Source organism: Berkeleyomyces rouxiae (assembly GCF_048999995.1).
Source record: "Berkeleyomyces rouxiae strain 22BRR77 chromosome Unknown BrBRR77_ptg000001l, whole genome shotgun sequence".
NCBI lineage: Eukaryota > Fungi > Ascomycota > Sordariomycetes > Microascales > Ceratocystidaceae > Berkeleyomyces > Berkeleyomyces rouxiae.
The window spans coordinates 99,468-117,120 of NW_027396491.1; the positions used below are offsets into that span (position 1 = coordinate 99,468).

Here is a 17,653-nt window from a genome sequence, read left to right on the forward strand (position 1 = left end):
GGGATGAAAAAAAAAATGAAAAAAAAAAAAGAAAACAGGCCTGAAATAAACAAGGTATGCAGGGGTGTTCTGAAGAAAGAAGAGCAGCGATGAAAATCTGTGCAAATGAAAAGAAAAGGTATATATTGAGCAGAAAAAGGAAACAAGAACAAGGAAGAAGAAAAAAAACAAGAAAAAAAAAAAACTGCGGACATAAACAGACTCCAACTCTCCCTTTTGGAAAGAAGCCACCACACCCCCCGCGAACCTGCCGGAAACGGCCAAGCTGGCGGGTGGCTTCCTTTCTTAGCTTGACTTGACTTAACTGGACTGTACTGGACTACGGTCGGGCCTTAGGGTTATAGGGTTCTCACTAGTGGCGGACTATGCCAGCAGATAAGTGATTGACGGAAGCCACCGAGTGCAACTAATAAACTGGCTGATAGTTGATACTTGGACCATTATCAACGGAGACGCATCTTTCTCTCTCTGTCTCTGACTGTATATATTCATATCCATGCCTCTTAGTCTCCAAAAAAACACCCCCTCAAAAAACCCCGCCACGCTAAAAGACTCCCTCTAAATCCCCATCTCAAGCTCCTCCAGCAGCTTCTGCAATCGCTGCATGTGATCACCGCTGCTGCCCCGCCCATCGTCGACTTTACTCTGCATAATCATAAACTCCCGGACCGTGTCCCGCAAGTCCGAGAGTCCCTTGCCGGCGCTGCGCGTTTCGAGCTTACGGCGGACTGACCGGGAGAGACACAGATAGCCCAGTAGAATCGCCAGATAGCCAAAGCCCACGTTCAACTGAGTCTTTTCAACCGAGTCTGCCTGTAGAAGAAGAAGAAGAAAACGTTAAAGATGCTGGATCAGTATACATGGTGCCGGCAAAGTTGAAAAAAAAAAGAAAAAAGGAAAAAAAAAAAAGGTCCCCCATACCTGATATGTTGCCATGTGACTTTGCAGAAATATCCCAATCATCCCATCAATTGGTGAATTTTCCTCGTCCCAATCGTCAACCGAATGCCGCAACGCCGGGCAATGTTCGCAAAAGTTAATCATGGCGCCCAGCATCAACACGAGCTTTGTGAACGGCGAGAAATCACTATTTAGATCATGCTTTCCAATGTTATCCTTGACATGTTCAAAAGTCGTGCAAACCGCTGCAGCAAAGTTCTTGAACAGCGCAAGTAGCCCAGTGGCTCCAACAGCCCCGGGGTTGTTGTTGGAGAGATTCAGTGTCAGCCGAAGGACGGCGTGTTCAAACGGGCCAAACGAGTCGTCCGCGAGCGTCATGTCGGCCACAGCTACCACCACGGGCAAATGGTTGGTGTTCCAGTGGGCCTTGAAGCCCAAGTCCTGGAATCCCATGGCATGGGCTCCGAGAACTGATGCTGCCAACAGGCAATCGAGCTTCTCGTCCGACGACGCATCTTGCCGCCATTCATGGTCTGAGTGTTGGTGTAGAATAGAAAACAGCGTATCGCTCATGCTCTTGTGCAAGACGACAAAGTTGCCCATATCGACAGGCTTGCAATAGAGATCCATGAACTTGAGTGCCATTGTGCGGGGTGACAGGTCCTTGGGAGAAGTTGAGCCCTTCCATACCGGGAGCTTGATCAAGTCTTTTTTCAATTTGGCCACGGCGTCTTTTCCATTGCGCGACAGGTTGGCTTGACGCTGATGCGAGAGTTCAGTGATGCTTTCCGTGCTTTGGAGGAGCCCTTCTAAAAAGTGTACCACTTTGTTCTCTTGCAAAAGAGGAAGAACATGCGGCATCGAGTACGAAGACAACAATGTGAGGAGAATGGCGACCAGGGCAAACCCACTGACAGTGTCGGTCTCTTGGCCAATTTTGGCAAAGAGCCGTCCTTCGGCGCCATTGTCGCGGAACTGGCGGGAAAAGGTCTTTTCCTTGATGTGTGACGCCAGTTCTAGTAGCGCATTGCGCCGCATAGACGTCGGTTTAGGCGACGGTGCACCGATGCGATCAAACAAGTCATCGATTTGATCAGCAAAGCGATTGTTTGCGCCGGCCATGCGCAGTTCGTGAACACTACGGATTGTGCCTTTGGCCAGTCCGCTATCGTCATCACTTTCGGGCCCATCGTCAAAGTCGAAAGAATCCCGGGCTTTCTTTGGACTAGAAATAGACGGTAGTATCGGCAATGCAAAAGGATCGTGATTGGGGTCGTTTTCACCGGGATCGGCAAGAATTGATCTCTGCATTGAATATGTAACTTTTGGGCCTCTTGTTCGGATCCTAGGACCGGCTTGAAAGGTGCTTCTACGCTGCTGCAACTCGTCGCTCTTGTTGGCCGAGTTCTGTGTGAAATTCTGGGGAGCAGTCCTTCCAGCATTAACACCCGGCCTATCGCCATCACACGATTCAGCATCAGACTCGGAGCTGCTCTCCATCTGGGACACGAGCGTGTCTATGAGCCGCCGACGCTTCATTGGAGGATTTGGCTGCTTGTTTACATCGCCATCAGCGTTTTCGAGTTTGGTTTGATGGGGATTTGCCGGCACTTCGCCAAGCCCAGGACCCGCCCTTGAATTGGCATTTGAGGATACGCTTCCGCGAGACACTGGCCGAGCAGCCCTGGGTCGCGATGGCGATGCTTGGGATGGAGATACAGTAGCGTGTGTCTTCGCTTGATACGGCTTTGCATTTGGTGGGATTTGACTCGTAGCTTTGGATGCCGCGGGGATGTTTTCTCTCTTCCGGTCAGCGGGTACATTTGACGTCGTTTTGAAGTACAGGTCGATTCGGGAATTGGTAACGTTGGTGGCTTTGGTAGCTGGTTTCGGTGGCGGTGGAGCGGTTACTGGTGGTACTGCTGTCGCTTTCTGCTGTCTCGCTGGCCTCTCTTCGCTCGTTTTTGCTGCTTGCCTACTATTGGGACGGCGGTTTTCCGGCTTTTGAATCGGTGGCGCATCACTCATGGGAAGGTCGTATGGGTCGGAGACTGCTGCTCGATGCAAGACGGGCGGCTTCATCTGCTGCGTAGAAGCAGGCGTCGTAAGTGATCGGGCGAGTGGCGCGACTTTCCGCTGGGCCGCAGAGCTTCGTTTTGGCGATGGTTGCGTGGCAAGGGGAGCGGGAGGTGGAATAGCTGTTGGTGTGGTGGTCGTACAAGAGCTGCTGATGGCCGGTCGTGAAGCCAGCACGGCAGAACGCGGTCTTGTCTTTTTGATGGGCTTGGGAGACTTCGGGGCCGATAGAGCACTGCTAGGGCCCAGCGCCGGGCTCGCCGTAGACGCAGAAGCGCTTCTCTGGAGTTTCGAGGAAGACTGGGCCGAGGTTGTGGGCTTTTTGGACGAGGCCAGAGAGGCGGACTTGACCAGCGACTTGCGGGCGACGATGGAGGCCGAGGCGTCGACATCATCAAAGTCGAAGTCGTAGAGTGAGGCGGAGGCGGAGGCTGAAGGTGCTGCCGATGAGGAAGAGCCGGCGGCGGGCTGTTTGGTGGCCGCAAAGGCTTTATTGAAGGCTCGCTTCTTTGCCGTCATATTGCCATACGTAGTCATGGCGATATTTACACTGTCCGTAGTTCGATGGCGGCGGGCGACTGGGCAGGCCGAGATGTCGCACAGAGGGGCTCGGGTCGCAGGACAAAGGCTTCGCTGAATCTTGGTGGCTGGTGTTTTTTTGTGCTCGGGACAACTAGATCATCTCGAGAGAGGCAATTAGCACAGCTCGAGCGGGCTGCAGAAGAGGGCGAGAAGACAAAGAAAATTGCAAGGACTCACGTCTGGAGTCGATGAGCGGCTTAAAGTCAGGCCAAAGAATAATAAAAAGACAGTGTCAATGGATCTTGCGTGGATTGCAGCTGATGGATGCAGTTTAATCAATCGCAGTTAATAATCGACGAACTCTAATCGCCGCAAAGCGAGCTTCCAAATCCAAAAAAGAAAGTGGGCCTGGAAGGGACTGGGGAGGCCCATGTCGATATGCAGATATGCGGACATGTACGCACGTGGGGCTTCGCTCTATCGGGTATGCCCGCTATGCCCCGCTACACGCATGGCCAAGACTCTCACATGTAGCTATGTATCCGGGTACCTGAGGTCCACTTGGCTGAAAACTGCCAGCCAGCCTCGATCGGTGGTAACTACTTGTGCGACGCTCGATTATTCTATAAACTCCACCATCCAACTATCTCCATTCTCTTTTATTCTCTCTGATACAACTCTCTCTTCTATTTCTACTTTTCTCTCTCCTTCTCTCTCGCCATGGAAAGCCAAGACTCTTCCTCCGTCGTCCCTGTTGCAACTTTCAAGCACGAAGACGGCCAAAATCCCTCGGCGACCATTTCGAAGACGGTTCCCTTTGATAATGTGCACGTGTTGCCTCAGACTCCCCAACTCATTGCTTTGTTGACGTAAGTGAATGAAGCAAACGTGTCCAGGCTTTTTCAAGTGTCAAGTGGCATAATGTCATTCAACAAAGAGAAAAAGAAGAAAAAAGAAAAGAAAACTACCCACCCACTCTAAAACCACACATCGCCTTGCTTCCTGCTTCCTGCTTCCAGACTCTCGTGTACTTACTCACATCCCACCTCGCTCCTTTAGCCTCATTCGCAATAAAGACACCCAGAGAGCAGACTTTGTCTTCTACTCCAACAGAATCATCCGTCTTCTCGTCGAGGAAGGCCTCAACCACCTGCCCGTCGTCTCCCATGATGTCACCACTCCCGTCGGGCGGACCTACTCTGGTCTGATGTTCCAGGGCAAGATTTGCGGAGTCTCAATTATGCGTGCGGGCGAGGCCATGGAACAAGGCCTGCGGGACTGCTGCCGGTCCGTTAGAATCGGCAAGATCCTGATTCAACGCGACGAGGAGACTGCCCAGCCCAAGCTTTTCTACGACAAGCTGCCCGATGACATCAGCAAGCGATGGGTTCTGTTGCTGGATCCCATGTTTGCCACCGGTAAGGACACTGACTGGCCAATAATCCGCCGTTGTCTGGAATGATCTACCCCAGGTCATGTCTCGCTTTACTAACCCACCAACCTCTCCTACAGGCGGCTCGGCCATCATGGCTGTCGAGGTCCTCAAGTCCAGAGGCGTCCCCGAGGAGCGCATCCTTTTCCTGAACCTGATTGCCAGTCCCAAGGGTGTTGAGAATTTCGCGACCAAGTTCCCCAAGCTCCGTGTCGTTACTGCATTCATCGACGAGGTAAGTCGCTTGTTGCTCTAGTTGAAGAAATATTGGTTGGCCATGAATACTAACATGTATATCCTTTGCCAGGGCCTGGATGACAAGAAGTAAGTCTGAATAACCGGTTCTCCACGAGTCACGATCCGCCGCTCGATGAGCCATAAGCTCTACTTCTTCGCCTAGTAGAACACTCCGGCCTTCTTCCCAACGCCAAGCATTCACCGTCATTCAAGAGATCCGGCTAACATATTACCTACAGTTACATTGTTCCTGGTCTGGGTGACTTTGGCGACCGCTTCTATACGCTTTAGATGGCATACAATTGCATTAACTATGAATATCGCATTACAGTTTTCACTCACTCAACAGACATGTGTCTGTGATTGGCAAATCAAGAGCGCAAATATGAAAGGCATGTGTGTTTTCTTTTCGACATAAAAACGAACGCTGTGCTGTGTGTCCCGGTCGTATGAAAAGAGAAAACGAAGCAAAGATGAATCGCTACGTGGCTGCTATGCGCGAATCGTGAAATCACACCCGTGAATGGTGTTTGAGTAAGATTGCGAGGCTTTGTTCAATAGTCGTCGTCATCAGCAAGTTCGTCGAGTTGCTGCTTGGGGGCCGGGCGCGAAGTAAACCGGCCGCCGGATTTAGATGTGGTGACAGAGTCTGGACAAGAGAAACAAGATTAGCCCGTCAGCATGTGTGGCAGAACAAATGACACTCTACAAAGTGTGTGCTTGGAGACATAGACTTACCGGCAGCATCGACCCAGTCGCTGTAAACGTCGACGGGCGCAGACAAGTCTACATCAGAGAGAGAGGGTTAGTCTATACTCATCCTTTGTGGGTTTCGCAGACACGTGCGCAAATCACAGCGGAGACTCACAGTTGATGGCGCACTGGAAGGTCTGGCCGCAAATGTTGCAGTTGAGATTACCAACGCCTCCACGGCGGTTGATCTTGACAGTGACGGCGTCTTCGTGGTTGCAGAAAAGGCACAGGAAAGTCGTCGGAAGAGGGTCGCTCTGCATCACGATGCCGCTCGGAGTGTTAGCCAGAGGGACAGTAACAAAAAGAAAACCTAGTGAAGAGGCTGTCCGCGCGGATATTGATAAATGCTTGTCGCGTCGCCCCCTTCAATTCCTGAAAACAACGAACCTTCTTGGGGCCCTGAGGCTTGCTGGAAGACTTGCGCTTTCCCATGATGATCAAGATATCTCGCGGCGATAATCAAGTAAAACAGTCGATCGGCGAAACACGGCGTTTTTTTTTACCAGCGGACGGTGTCGAGGTTTCGTTTTGTTGTGACTGACGTGCGCGAAAAGCTTGATGGGTAAAAGACGATAAGAAACTTTAGCTGTCTAGAATTGGAGGGGGAAATGCGATTTGATTTAGCCTCTAAATCAAATTGGGCGGCTCCCTCAGGCTTTTTTCGTTGGTGGCGCTGTAGTGGCTGGCTTGAATCTCGAGTTTAGTGGCGTTTTTTGTTCACGTGAGGACGCGTCAATGGTAGGGTTAGAGGAAACTAACCCCTGACTCACTGTGTCACTTGGGGTTGGAAGACTGGATGATTGATATTCCGAATGAGCGGACAGTGCACACAACGGCCCAGCAAGACTGTTAACTACTGTATTTCTTTTTCTTTTTCTTTTTTTTCCCAAAAGGTAGCACTTGGAACCGTCATGTTACATCTTCACATATTTGGCCGAGGGGTTGAAGCGGGAAACAAGAGAGATTGCTTGGTGGCTTACTGCAGCCGTGTTTAGGAGGAGACGGACGGGCGGTTCAAGCATGTAAGCACAAAGTTGAAGAGGGAAGCGAAACAGAAGGGGAAGAAAAGGACGGGATGCGGGGAGAGAACAAACAAGAAAGGCAGCGGGGTAGAAGAGAGAGAGAGAAACGCAAGCTGACAGAGCAAGCAGCAGAGGAGGAGGAAGCGTGCTTGTGCGATGCACCGGTACAAGTATGTGTAGATAGTTGTACATGTACAAACATACAAATGATTGTGTATCCAGCATACATGCTAGATGCGAGTACAGATATGGTCATGTCCATCTATGCTTGTATTGTAGCCAGTCCCGGGGCATCGGAGCTGAAGGATGACGGCATGTACAATGTGCGTGTGCATGTACATATGTGAACAAGTACTCGTACAACTAGTTGGCTGGTTATGTGCCAACTATGTAGCTGTGTAGTTAGTTAGTTAGCAGACAACTGTTACTTGTAGTTCTTGTAGCACTTATGCATATGTAGCACGCCATGCATCGGTCTTGTCTGGTGATCTTTGCTCGTCAGCGTTGATTAAATCAAATCAGGCTTGACAGCCTAGCCCATCCCACCCTCTTGATTCCCTTCATAGAGTCGACTGACTGGCCGCGAGACTTGACAACTCACCCGTCGCCATGGCGTTTCCCCGCTGATCATGCATGAGTAAATGCTTGCATGAATGCACAGCAAGATGCAAATCTGGGGCATCAGTAACTGTAACTAGTCATGCAAAGGCACAACCAGTTAGGGACGGACAAGGCAAGCAAGAATACGGAAAACTGGACGAGTTGTACCAACTAACTAGCCAAGTAGCCAACTAGTATTACAAAGAAGTTGGTTTGCGTCAGAGCCGGGCACAAGAAGCACACATGCTGCATTGTGATCTCAGAAATAGCTTGGCTAGCTGTTCCTGTACATGGACGAGCGGTGCGGCGCATGATTGATTTGCCTTTGCCATATGCATGTAGTCCAGAGGCTTTGGGGAAGCGAAGGCACAACTCCACCACACTTGGACATGGGAAATATGTGTGCGTGCCCAAATGCAATCCAGCCAGTGTCGTCGTCGTCTGAGAGAGTCTGGAGTCACGGAGAGCCTAACCCGAAGGAGCCATGAGGGCAGTTACGCCAATACAGCAGCATTCATTTGCAGCTAGTCCGCGGCAAGTTATACCGTGAAGACGGTGCTTATCCAGGGGACCAAAGAATCCGGCTCGTACATACATACATGTGTGAACTTGGCGGGTGATTCTGGAGCTTTCATGCTTGGTTACGATAGATGTGACCAGATTGAGGGGGAAAAGACCCGTAGCCAAGGTTGCGTCCCTTTTTTATACACTTGACTTTAAATCGTCACAGAACAAAGACGTCGCTGCAAATCGATAAAAGAAAGTAACCGAAGCTTCAGCCAAGTAGCTAGCTAATCCAACAAAGAAAACCAGCTAGTTGAAGCACGAAAAGACGCCACGGAGAAATTCGCTAGAAACCAGTGGCCCATGGACTGCGTGGCATTGTATTTGTGTCGTGGGAAGGGGGGAGGGAGAGTTGTCCCAACATATGTACATACAAAAGATGCAGTCTTTACACGTCAAGAGACATGGCGAAAAACAGACACAGATACAGATAGAGACAGCTAGAGATAGAGAAGAGATGATGCAGACTTGGGCATCAGCTCAAAGGGAGAATTGGCTGTGGGGGATGTGAAACATGTGGCGGGAGGCACAGATATTCAGAGAAGAAGAAGAAGAAGAAGCAAAGATTTTTTGGATTGTTGGGGAGCAAGTAATTAGTCAGCTGGCTGATAGAAAAGAGAAAGAGCAAGTGATTTGCGGAAGATGAAGAGTAACTGCAGTCCAAGGTTGAGCCAAGACTAACTTGATGACTTGGAAATGTCGACAGTCACGCTGTTTTTTGTTGTTTGGAGACATGGAGGAGACATTTGTGAGTGAAGCGAGCCAAAAGCCAAAACCACAACCCAAGCCAGAGCGAAAGCCAGAATCCAAGCAAGTTGGGCTTTGGGCTTTGAGGGGATTTGGCCACGTCAATAAAATGACAATAAAATTAAAAAAAATCAGGAGAACAAAGGCCAGGCCCAGACAGGGTCAACGGTCAACGAAGGAAATCACTCCCTTTGCAGAACGAACGAAGGTGCCCCACTTGCCCATGTATGCACAGTGTGCAATGGACTGTGCTTGTGCTGCGCTGGCCGTGGCTTTGCTGCGTTTTATTGCTGCTTTTACTGCCGTTTTTACTGCCGCTCTTGCTGGAACTGGACTATTGGCACAAAGAGCCGGACCTGCCTTCCTTGCGTTGCGTTTGCTCTTGCTTCTTTGCTTCTTGACCGCCTACGTGGAACCGAACCCAACTGTGACCACTGCTTTCTTATAATTGCCCCCTTTGCCCATCTCCATCTCCATCTGGCACCGCTTCTTTGAGCTGGCCCCGAAACTCCATACATACATCTTTGTTCTTGTTCATTTATTTTTATTCTCTCATCTCTCTGCATACTTTTAATCTTCGTCTTCTGACCCCCACTTTCTTGTTCCAATCCAACCTGGGCTCCCTTCCAACGACTACCGCCCTTTCGATTTTGACACCCACATAATTGTGCTAGTTGGGCCTGTTATATTCACCGCCAAAAGCCCTTCCTCACTCGGTCCTTTAAGCCCACCAGCCGCAAGAAGTCCGTTGCCGCAAAAAAATAACCACACTACCAACATCACGACTGTCTCTCACAGATCTCGCCAAAGCCACCTTTCCCCATGGTGTCCAGCCCCTTTAGCTCGCGCTACCGCACTTCCGTGGACGCTCCTCATCTCCAGTCAGGCTTTGGCCTTGGGTACAACACCAGCATGGCCGGCTTCATTGCCAACATCGTCGAAGTTGGTGGTCTGCGCAGAAGAAGCTCGTCGTCTTCCCGCTGTTCCGTGTCTGACGAGCACCTCAAACGACCAAGTCTCCTTCGTAACCAGGCTACTGGAGAACCCAGCATCACTACCCACAAGGAGAGTGTTGGCCGCTCTTTGTCTAGCTCTGGCCGCACACGCACTGCCACTGATATCCTCTCCCGTGTCGTGGACATCTCGGCTCAACCACGCCACTCACATTCAGACTTCACATCGCCCATTGCTTCACCAAACACTCGCCGTACTTGTACCTCCTCGCCTTCAGAGCCGTGCAGCCCCAAGACCATCTCCTCGGTTGCCACTAACAGCAGCCTTTCTTCCGTCACTGGTGCTTCCATGTCTTGTAAGTGTCCTCCTTTGTCCCTGTCGTTGCTTCTCCTTTACTAACAGAGTTTACAGTGTCAGATGGCTATTTCAGCTTCCCTCGTTTTGGCAGCTGGAACGGCGAAGGCGAATTTGACTGCGAGGATGAACAGGTCGCCGAATTGACTCTGTAATAACCTCAGTCACCTCCCCTACCCCAAGGCAGCATACTCGAAGTGTGTCGACAACATTGAGACGAGCTTCGAAATCCTGTTTGTAAGATCTTGAAGCCTGCTCTCTGCCACGTATTTGCGCATCTCTGCATCGCCATAATGTGCATTTGCACTCATAACGTGCGGAATTGTAATGTTGTTACATTAACTTTCCGTCACTGCGCATATTTGACAGACTTGGCTTCTCGTTTAGAGCCGGCTTGGCCATTCATTCTCGCCTTTGCGTTGTAATCTTTGCATTCAGCGCTACACTAGACGTCTCTGTGTCCTGACAGGCGCCAGACGACATATTTGCTACACACTTCGCATGCGCAACAAATGCTTCTTCAACCGCTATCAGTGCGGAAGCGAGTTTTCTTTGTTCTTTCAGGTTTGGCTTTGTTTGGGTTGGTTGCGAATGATTTTTTACGATAATGATCATGAATGGATGGAGATATATACCCACGGAACATAGGAACACACACTTGCTTCTCACCTCACATACACCACTTTTAACTGCAATTTTCCCTTCTACTTACTTTACATTTTACACATGAATATAGACTCGCACATACAATTCTGAAGGAAAAAAAGAAATGCTTTTTGGCACGTGCATAACTGCACTTTGAATCATCGCTCAAACTTTGGTTTTCACACTTCTATAGCTTGTGATAGTGCGACACACCAGTTATTTTGTATGAGCCAAATTCCTCCAATTAAAACACACGCTGTTAATCCATCTTTCTGCCACTTTTGGCCCAGTTAAGTGGAGCCCCTGTGGCGAGGGCTCAGATGTGGATCTAGTATTTCTGTACATCTTTCTTATCGATACCAATCACGTGCTGGATTTCATTTCGGGCTGGTTTTGGCCCACAGACTTTCCTTCGAGCGCACACAATTTTGACCAAATCTCAGAAATTCCACCACCCTCAAACGCCCACCTTCCCATCTACGAAATTCTTCTCTCGACACTACCAACCATCACGAAACCATTGACGGGGTCATTATCTATCCAACATGGCTGTCGGAAAGTAAGACACACCCAACCATACCTGCGCGATATTATCGATTGTTCGAATTCGACATTGAATATTCGCCCAGCCGCCGTTTCCAACCCACAATCTATCGTGTGGTCCACCACCATACACTTCCACACAGCATTGCTGACGACGATAACTCTCCAGGAACAAGCGCCTCTCTAAGGGCAAGAAGGGTCTCAAGAAGAAGACCATCGACCCCTTCTCCCGCAAGGACTGGTACTCGATCAAGGCCCCCGCGCCTTTCAACGTCCGCGAGTGAGTCAAACCAACGATATACCCCCCAAGAGGCCGATACTCTTATTATTTACAACGCCTCTACACCACACGCACTCCACTCGACCGAAAACAAGGAACTTGAAATTTGCTCAGTTTTACGTTTTTTTTGGGGTCATATATACCCATCAATCAACCAACCTTCCCCCACCATTCGCCACCGACATCGGATTTAGAAATGGTCAGTAAATACTGACTGCAATGCTTCATTTTCTTTTAGTGTCGGCAAGACCCTGGTCAACCGTACCGCCGGTCTCAAGAACGCCAACGACTCCCTGAAGGGCCGTGTCATCGAGGTCTCTCTCGCTGACCTGCAGAAGGATGAGGAGCACTCGTTCCGCAAGGTTCGCCTCCGCGTCGACGAGATCCAGGGCCGCAACTGCCTGACCAACTTCCACGGTCTGGACTTCACCTCGGACAAGCTGCGCTCGCTGGTCCGCAAGTGGCAGACTCTGATCGAGGCCAACGTCACCGTCAAGACCACCGACGACTACCTGCTGCGCCTCTTCGCCATTGCCTTCACCAAGCGGAGACAGAACCAGGTCAAGAAGACCACCTACGCCGCTTCTTCTCAGATCCGTGCCATCCGCCGCAAGATGACCGAGATCATCCAGCGTGAGGCCTCAAGCTGCACTCTGACCCAGCTTACCACTAAGCTGATCCCCGAGGTTATTGGCCGCGAGATCGAGAAGTCGACCCAGGGCATCTACCCTCTCCAGAACGTGAGTCATATCCATAAATGCTATACTGTCCTGATATTTTCAGGACACATGTTTGATGCGTACTTATACATTTTCTTTTTTTTCAACTAACACCTGCTTTTTTTAGGTCCACATTCGCAAGGTCAAGCTTCTCAAGCAGCCCAAGTTCGACCTCGGTGCCCTGATGGCCCTCCACGGCGAGTCTTCCACTGACGAGCAGGGTCAGAAGGTTGAGCGGGAGTTCAAGGAGCGTGTCCTGGAGGAGGTGTAAACAATAAACATAGTTGTTTCGTGACCATTTTACGGGCTTGTACGGGATTGTGAGCCCACAGCGGGTATGTGGAAAACATTGGCATTGTGACCATTGTTTGGGTTCGGCATCAAGGCGCCTTTGGTTCAGGGTTGCCCCTCTCGAGTTTCAACGGCCCAGAAAAAAGTCTGGTGAATACGGTCTGATAGAAAAATTCAGTGATGTTTAATGGCCCAAAGAAGGAAAAAAAAAAGCAGTCAAGTCAACAAAACCGCGCACTCAGGATATGATGGCTGTTTGAGAAGTATGCTGTAGAATCAAAGTGCAAGTTGTACATGTGCTGAGTTGTGTTCCGGTAGTCTATCTAGTTGGATGTTGTCCATGTATCAAACATTGATGGCTTTGTTGTTCTAGCTATTCGTCACGATTTAGAAACTCAACGACGGCTAAGCAAGAGATTGTATGTGGTTAGTAACCCTAACTGTTGCATGTGTCTCTTGGCCAGGGTTCAGACTCACCTTCTTTAAAGTATGCCGGATTCTCAGAAATGACCCAATGCCCAGCATCGATATCGGCCATCCGGAACAACGGGAAGAAGTCTCCGATGAGAGGAATCACTTCGTCAGGGACATAGGAGCTCTTGGTGCCGCGGACGAAGAGCGCGGGCTTCTGAAAGCGAGCCTCTTTTGCGCTCTTGAATGGGAAATCGCCCATGTGATTGAGGCTCTTGGCGAGCACGGCCAGCGGGTTGCGGAACTTGAAGGGCGTGCCGTGGGCGGGACGGTACAAGTTCTGCAGGAGGAACTGGCGGACGGCCAAGGACTACAGAGGACGGGGTTGTTTAGCGGCGGCGGAGGCGTAGACGCGATGTGCGCCGGAGACGGGCGGACTCACTGGTTCGTAGGGAGCGAGGATGGCATCTGCCTGGGCACGCGTCATGACATTTGAGCGCTCAATCAGCTCCATGATCTGGATGTACTTGCCAAAGTCGCTGCCGAGGGCCTGGTCCAGGGGCGAGTTGTCGACGGGAATGACGTCGGTGATGCTGTCCGGCGCAGCCAGGGCCAGAGTCATGGCGGTCTTGGCACCCATTGAGTGGCCAATGATGGTCGGCTTGTCCATCTCCAGGTGGCTGATGAAAGCGAAGACGTCGGCTGCCAGGGCGACATAGTCGTGGCGTTCTGAGTGCGGCGAGTCTCCATGATTTCTGAGGTCCTGTAGAGAGTAGTGTAAGCAAGACGTGCATGGAGGCTTCTCTGTTGTTCAGGCCAGGGGTGCGAGGTGAGGACATGCGATGTTGTAGACGGGGCGTCTCAGCTCACGGGCGAGGACTCTGGAGTGGGCGGGTTAGCTTGCGGGGCTCTTAGTGGCTGCTGGAGCGAGAGTCGACGGACTTGCTGATGGTGCGGTTGTTCTTCTTACAGCCAAACAAGCCATGCATCATGACGATAGGCCGGGGTTCTCTGAGAGGATTCGGCGGGTGCTGGATCTCGAAGGACAGCTGCACGGTTGGGACGTCTTTGAAGAGAGCGGGAACCGGGGTCGGTCTGGCCGAGCAGCTGTGGAAACACGCAGCTCTAAGATGGCGCGTCCAGCATTGGCGCGATAGGAGGGAGACGGACATTGTGAGCAGAGGGTGGATGAGAGAGTGGGAGAGTGGGAGAGAGGTTGAGAGATTGAGAGAGCGCGAGAGAGATTGAAAGGTATGTTCAAGACCGGGAAGAATGGTTGACGTTAACTAGACAGCAGGACCAAGTCTATTGGCGCTGGCAAAATGGCACTCGTTTTGCTTCGGCGCATCCCAGACTGATACGGCGCATATTAAATGGTGACGTTCAGATTCCTCTCGGCGCACACACCCGAGGCCGATTTTTTTGCATGCTTACATAATCCACTCCCGGCATTGACATAGGTACAGACTGTTATTTCAAACTAAAAAAGGGTATCTTAAGCCTTGCACTAACTAACAAAACCAAACATTACGTTGACCGAACGATCGGTCGGGCTGCTTCTCTAGTCTAGAGAAGCCCGAGTGTCCTGCACCACCAAAACGCTGGCGTTGACGTTGCCCGCGAGAACCGACGCCGCCGCCGATCCGAGCGTGTTCTTCATCTCGTCGCCCACTTCAGTGACGCCGTCGCCGAGGCTGGCGTGGCTGCGGCCAACGACGATCAGGTCGCCGGCGTTGCGCGGGTTCTGGCCGACGAGCGTCTGGGCCGTCTGCAGGGCAGCAGAGAGGGCGTTCTGGCGGGCCACGGGGATCTCGGTAAAGGTCACGCGGCCATCGCCGGCCGACGAGAGAGTGCTCTGCAGCGACAATAGCAGGTACTGGTCGTCGGCGGTCGAGTGCTGCGACGAGCTCGAGGATGCGTGGGTTGCATAGGCTGCGGACTTGTCGCCGTCAACCTCGCCGGGGAGACCCTCGTCGTCGGAGATCTTGAAGTGCGCAATGGTTGTGGTCACATTGGCCTTCTTGGATAGTTGCAGGACAAAACGGAGAGCCACGCGGTCGTCGACGCCGCCGAAGAAGGGGAAGAAGACAACGTGCGACTTGTCCCTGACAGGAAGAGAAACGGGGTCTTTGCGCGCCCGGCTGGAGTGGACACTCGCCGTGCGGCTCATGGGTGGCCGGGTGGGTAGGGCCCTGTTGCCGCCAAAGCCCTTATCCATGAACACAGCCGTGGGGCAGGGAGAATGCTTCAGGGTTTCCTGGACAAACTCCGAGTACCCGCGGCCCTGGAATCTCGAAACCTCTGCAGGCAAAGTGCTGCCCTGGTCCTCGGTCAGGCTGCCATACTCGCTCCAAGGGATGATGACAAAGTCAGATGAGATGGAGGAGGCATGGTGCACCAGGGTCTCCGAGTACGAGTCGGTCGGCACAATGGCGACTCTTCCCGTGGCAGCCACATCGTTGAGACGGGAAAAGGTGGAGAACGCAGTCACGACTGGATCCGAAACACCGTATTCGTCGCCCTCGGCTGACTGCATGACAGACGAAGTCCGGTCGGTAAGCTCCAGCAGCCGTAGGCCGTGAACCTCGAGATGAGTGTGGTTCTGGGCGTTGGCGCTTGCCGCAGGTGTTTCTACATGGGCATCAGACGGGCCAATAGAATGAGCTGCCGTTTCCTTGTCTGTGGTGGCAGCCGCATCAGTCTTGGCATTGCTGCCAAGCTCGAGCAGATTGACAAAGGTAAACAAGCTGGAAAGACTGTCGAGGCGGAGATAGACCATCAGGCGGTTCACGGCGTCCGTGCGGAGGGCGGCAGAGACGTTGGCCTGGCTGGAAGACGTAGGCTGCAGAAGCGGGCGGCCGTTCTTGTCGGTTTCTCCACGGCGCCAGCTCTCGATGGCCCGCTGGTAGCTGGCGGGATACAGAAGCTTGGTGAGGGGGGTGGTGGAGACGGTGGTGATCTGCCCGATTCAAGTTTAACAGGTTAGCTTTGGCTACAAAGCTTTCATGGGAAAAGCTACTTACCACAGCCATGACGACAAAGATGGTGAAAGTCTGGTCGTTCAAGATCCCGGCCTGAAGACCAATGTTCTGGGAAACCGTGTTAGCAAGAAGAATACCAAATGCAAGCCCCAGGAGCACAAAGGGGGGCGAGTCTGTTACTTACCAAGACAATCAGCTCCACCAGACCTTTGCAGGACATCAAAACACCGATAGTGAGCGATTCGCGCCACTCGAGCTTGAAGAAGCGAGCAGCAACGGTGCCGCCGATAATCTTGCCGCTGAAAGCAACAGCCAAGACTCCAACAACATAGGCCCACGCAATGCCAGAGTTCAACAGGCCAAGATCGGTGTTAAGACCCGAAAGCGCAAAGTACAGCGGCAGGAAGAGCACGGAAATCAAGTCTTCGATCTTTTCTGTCATTTTAACGGCAAAGCCACCGTCGTGTGGGCAAATGACACCGACGAGAAAAGCGCCAAAGATGGCGTGAACGCCAATGATTGCTAAGAAAGAGAAGAGAGTCAGTCAGCAGCTGTTTGTTATATACCAAGGCGCTCCTATCGTTTTGTCTCCCATCTCCTTCGTTTATTTCACTTACCGGTAAAGAAAGCCGACGCCAGAACGAGCAGCATGGTGAGTGCCACAATGCCCTGGGTAGGTCCGTTTTGCAGGCTGCCGGTCTTGCGGAGATACCAGATGAAAATGGGCCGCACGATAAACACCAAGAATAGAGTCCAGCCTATAGTGCAGAGAAGAGACCAGAGGGCAGCCAAGCCAGAACTGTTGTTGGCGAGAGCGACACACAGCGCCAGAAGAATCCACCCTGTCACGTCATTTGCAACACCGGCAGCCAGTGCAGTGACGCCGACATTGGCATGGAGAAGCTTGAGCTCGGTCAGGATTCGGCAAAGCACGGGGAAGGCCGTAATGGCCAATGCGGTTCCGATGAAAAGCGCATAGGTTCCAAAGCTAATGTCTTCCAAGTTGGTGCCGGCGCGGAACTCGTTGTACAGGCCCCAAGCAATCGCCACGCCAAGGCCGAACGGAAGAGCCATGCTGGCCACTCCAACGGTCGCGGCAAGCTTCCAGTTTTGCTTGAAGATGCGCAGATCAATCTCGAGGGCCACGAGAAACAGGAAGATGACCAGGCCGAGGTTGGCGACGTTGTTCAGCACGGGCATAGACTCGGTGGGGAAGATGGTCTCCTTGAAATTGGGAATGCGCATCATCACAGAGGGTCCCAGCACAATTCCACCAATGACCTCGGCAATGACACGGGGCTGGCCCATGAGAGAGAGGGGATAATGAAGCAGACGGCAAAAGACAATAATGATGCACGCCTGGAAGGGGCTGTTGTTAGCGAATGGGCCAATAAAGAAGGGTGCTCTCTGATGGCATCAAATCACCGTCTTACCTGGATAATGAAAAGAATAATGGGGTTCGCCGGGTCGTACTCCGTCGGGTCCATGCCCTCGATGATGCCGGCCTGCGCATTTGCAGCCCGGCGGACCAAGGACGCCGCAAAAGAGTCGGCAGCAGTCATGGTGAAGGTTTGGGTCAAGCAGGAGAGAGAGAGATAGAGACCCGATGTGTGTTGAAGGGT

General features: G+C 51.8%; 7 protein-coding genes across 7 annotated transcripts; 3 read left to right on the top strand and 4 right to left on the bottom strand.

Moving 5' to 3' along the window:
• Nucleotides 1-558: 558 nt before the first annotated feature.
• Nucleotides 559-3,513, bottom strand: BROUX77_000033 (uncharacterized protein; the record flags this gene model as incomplete). Its single annotated transcript, XM_073747933.1, has 2 exons — nucleotides 559-813; nucleotides 922-3,513. The coding sequence occupies 2 exons, from the start codon at nucleotides 3,511-3,513 to the stop codon at nucleotides 559-561; spliced, it is 2,847 nt and encodes a 948-aa protein (XP_073608270.1).
• A 705-nt stretch (nucleotides 3,514-4,218) lies between these two features.
• BROUX77_000034 (uncharacterized protein) lies at nucleotides 4,219-5,458 on the top strand (the record flags this gene model as incomplete). Its single annotated transcript, XM_073748044.1, has 5 exons — nucleotides 4,219-4,367; nucleotides 4,558-4,916; nucleotides 5,011-5,165; nucleotides 5,238-5,254; nucleotides 5,407-5,458. The coding sequence occupies 5 exons, from the start codon at nucleotides 4,219-4,221 to the stop codon at nucleotides 5,456-5,458; spliced, it is 732 nt and encodes a 243-aa protein (XP_073608271.1).
• Nucleotides 5,459-5,721: 263 nt separating this feature from the next.
• BROUX77_000035 (uncharacterized protein) lies at nucleotides 5,722-6,352 on the bottom strand (the record flags this gene model as incomplete). Its single annotated transcript, XM_073748155.1, has 4 exons — nucleotides 5,722-5,816; nucleotides 5,906-5,953; nucleotides 6,036-6,174; nucleotides 6,308-6,352. The coding sequence occupies 4 exons, from the start codon at nucleotides 6,350-6,352 to the stop codon at nucleotides 5,722-5,724; spliced, it is 327 nt and encodes a 108-aa protein (XP_073608272.1).
• Nucleotides 6,353-9,675: 3,323 nt separating this feature from the next.
• Nucleotides 9,676-10,316, top strand: BROUX77_000036 (uncharacterized protein; the record flags this gene model as incomplete). The annotated part of the gene is made up of 2 exons (XM_073748266.1): nucleotides 9,676-10,162; nucleotides 10,219-10,316. The coding sequence occupies 2 exons, from the start codon at nucleotides 9,676-9,678 to the stop codon at nucleotides 10,314-10,316; spliced, it is 585 nt and encodes a 194-aa protein (XP_073608273.1).
• Nucleotides 10,317-11,351: 1,035 nt separating this feature from the next.
• Nucleotides 11,352-12,619, top strand: BROUX77_000037 (uncharacterized protein; the record flags this gene model as incomplete). Its single annotated transcript, XM_073748377.1, has 4 exons — nucleotides 11,352-11,365; nucleotides 11,519-11,629; nucleotides 11,868-12,369; nucleotides 12,476-12,619. 4 exons carry the CDS (start codon nucleotides 11,352-11,354, stop codon nucleotides 12,617-12,619), a joined length of 771 nt encoding a protein of 256 aa, XP_073608274.1.
• Nucleotides 12,620-13,012: 393 nt separating this feature from the next.
• Nucleotides 13,013-14,222, bottom strand: BROUX77_000038 (uncharacterized protein; the record flags this gene model as incomplete). The annotated part of the gene is made up of 5 exons (XM_073748488.1): nucleotides 13,013-13,044; nucleotides 13,117-13,420; nucleotides 13,493-13,813; nucleotides 13,892-13,931; nucleotides 13,993-14,222. 5 exons carry the CDS (start codon nucleotides 14,220-14,222, stop codon nucleotides 13,013-13,015), a joined length of 927 nt encoding a protein of 308 aa, XP_073608275.1.
• Nucleotides 14,223-14,611: 389 nt separating this feature from the next.
• Nucleotides 14,612-17,593, bottom strand: BROUX77_000039 (uncharacterized protein; the record flags this gene model as incomplete). Its single annotated transcript, XM_073748599.1, has 5 exons — nucleotides 14,612-16,009; nucleotides 16,074-16,139; nucleotides 16,216-16,553; nucleotides 16,649-17,390; nucleotides 17,465-17,593. 5 exons carry the CDS (start codon nucleotides 17,591-17,593, stop codon nucleotides 14,612-14,614), a joined length of 2,673 nt encoding a protein of 890 aa, XP_073608276.1.
• Between the last annotated feature and the right edge of the window lie 60 nt (nucleotides 17,594-17,653).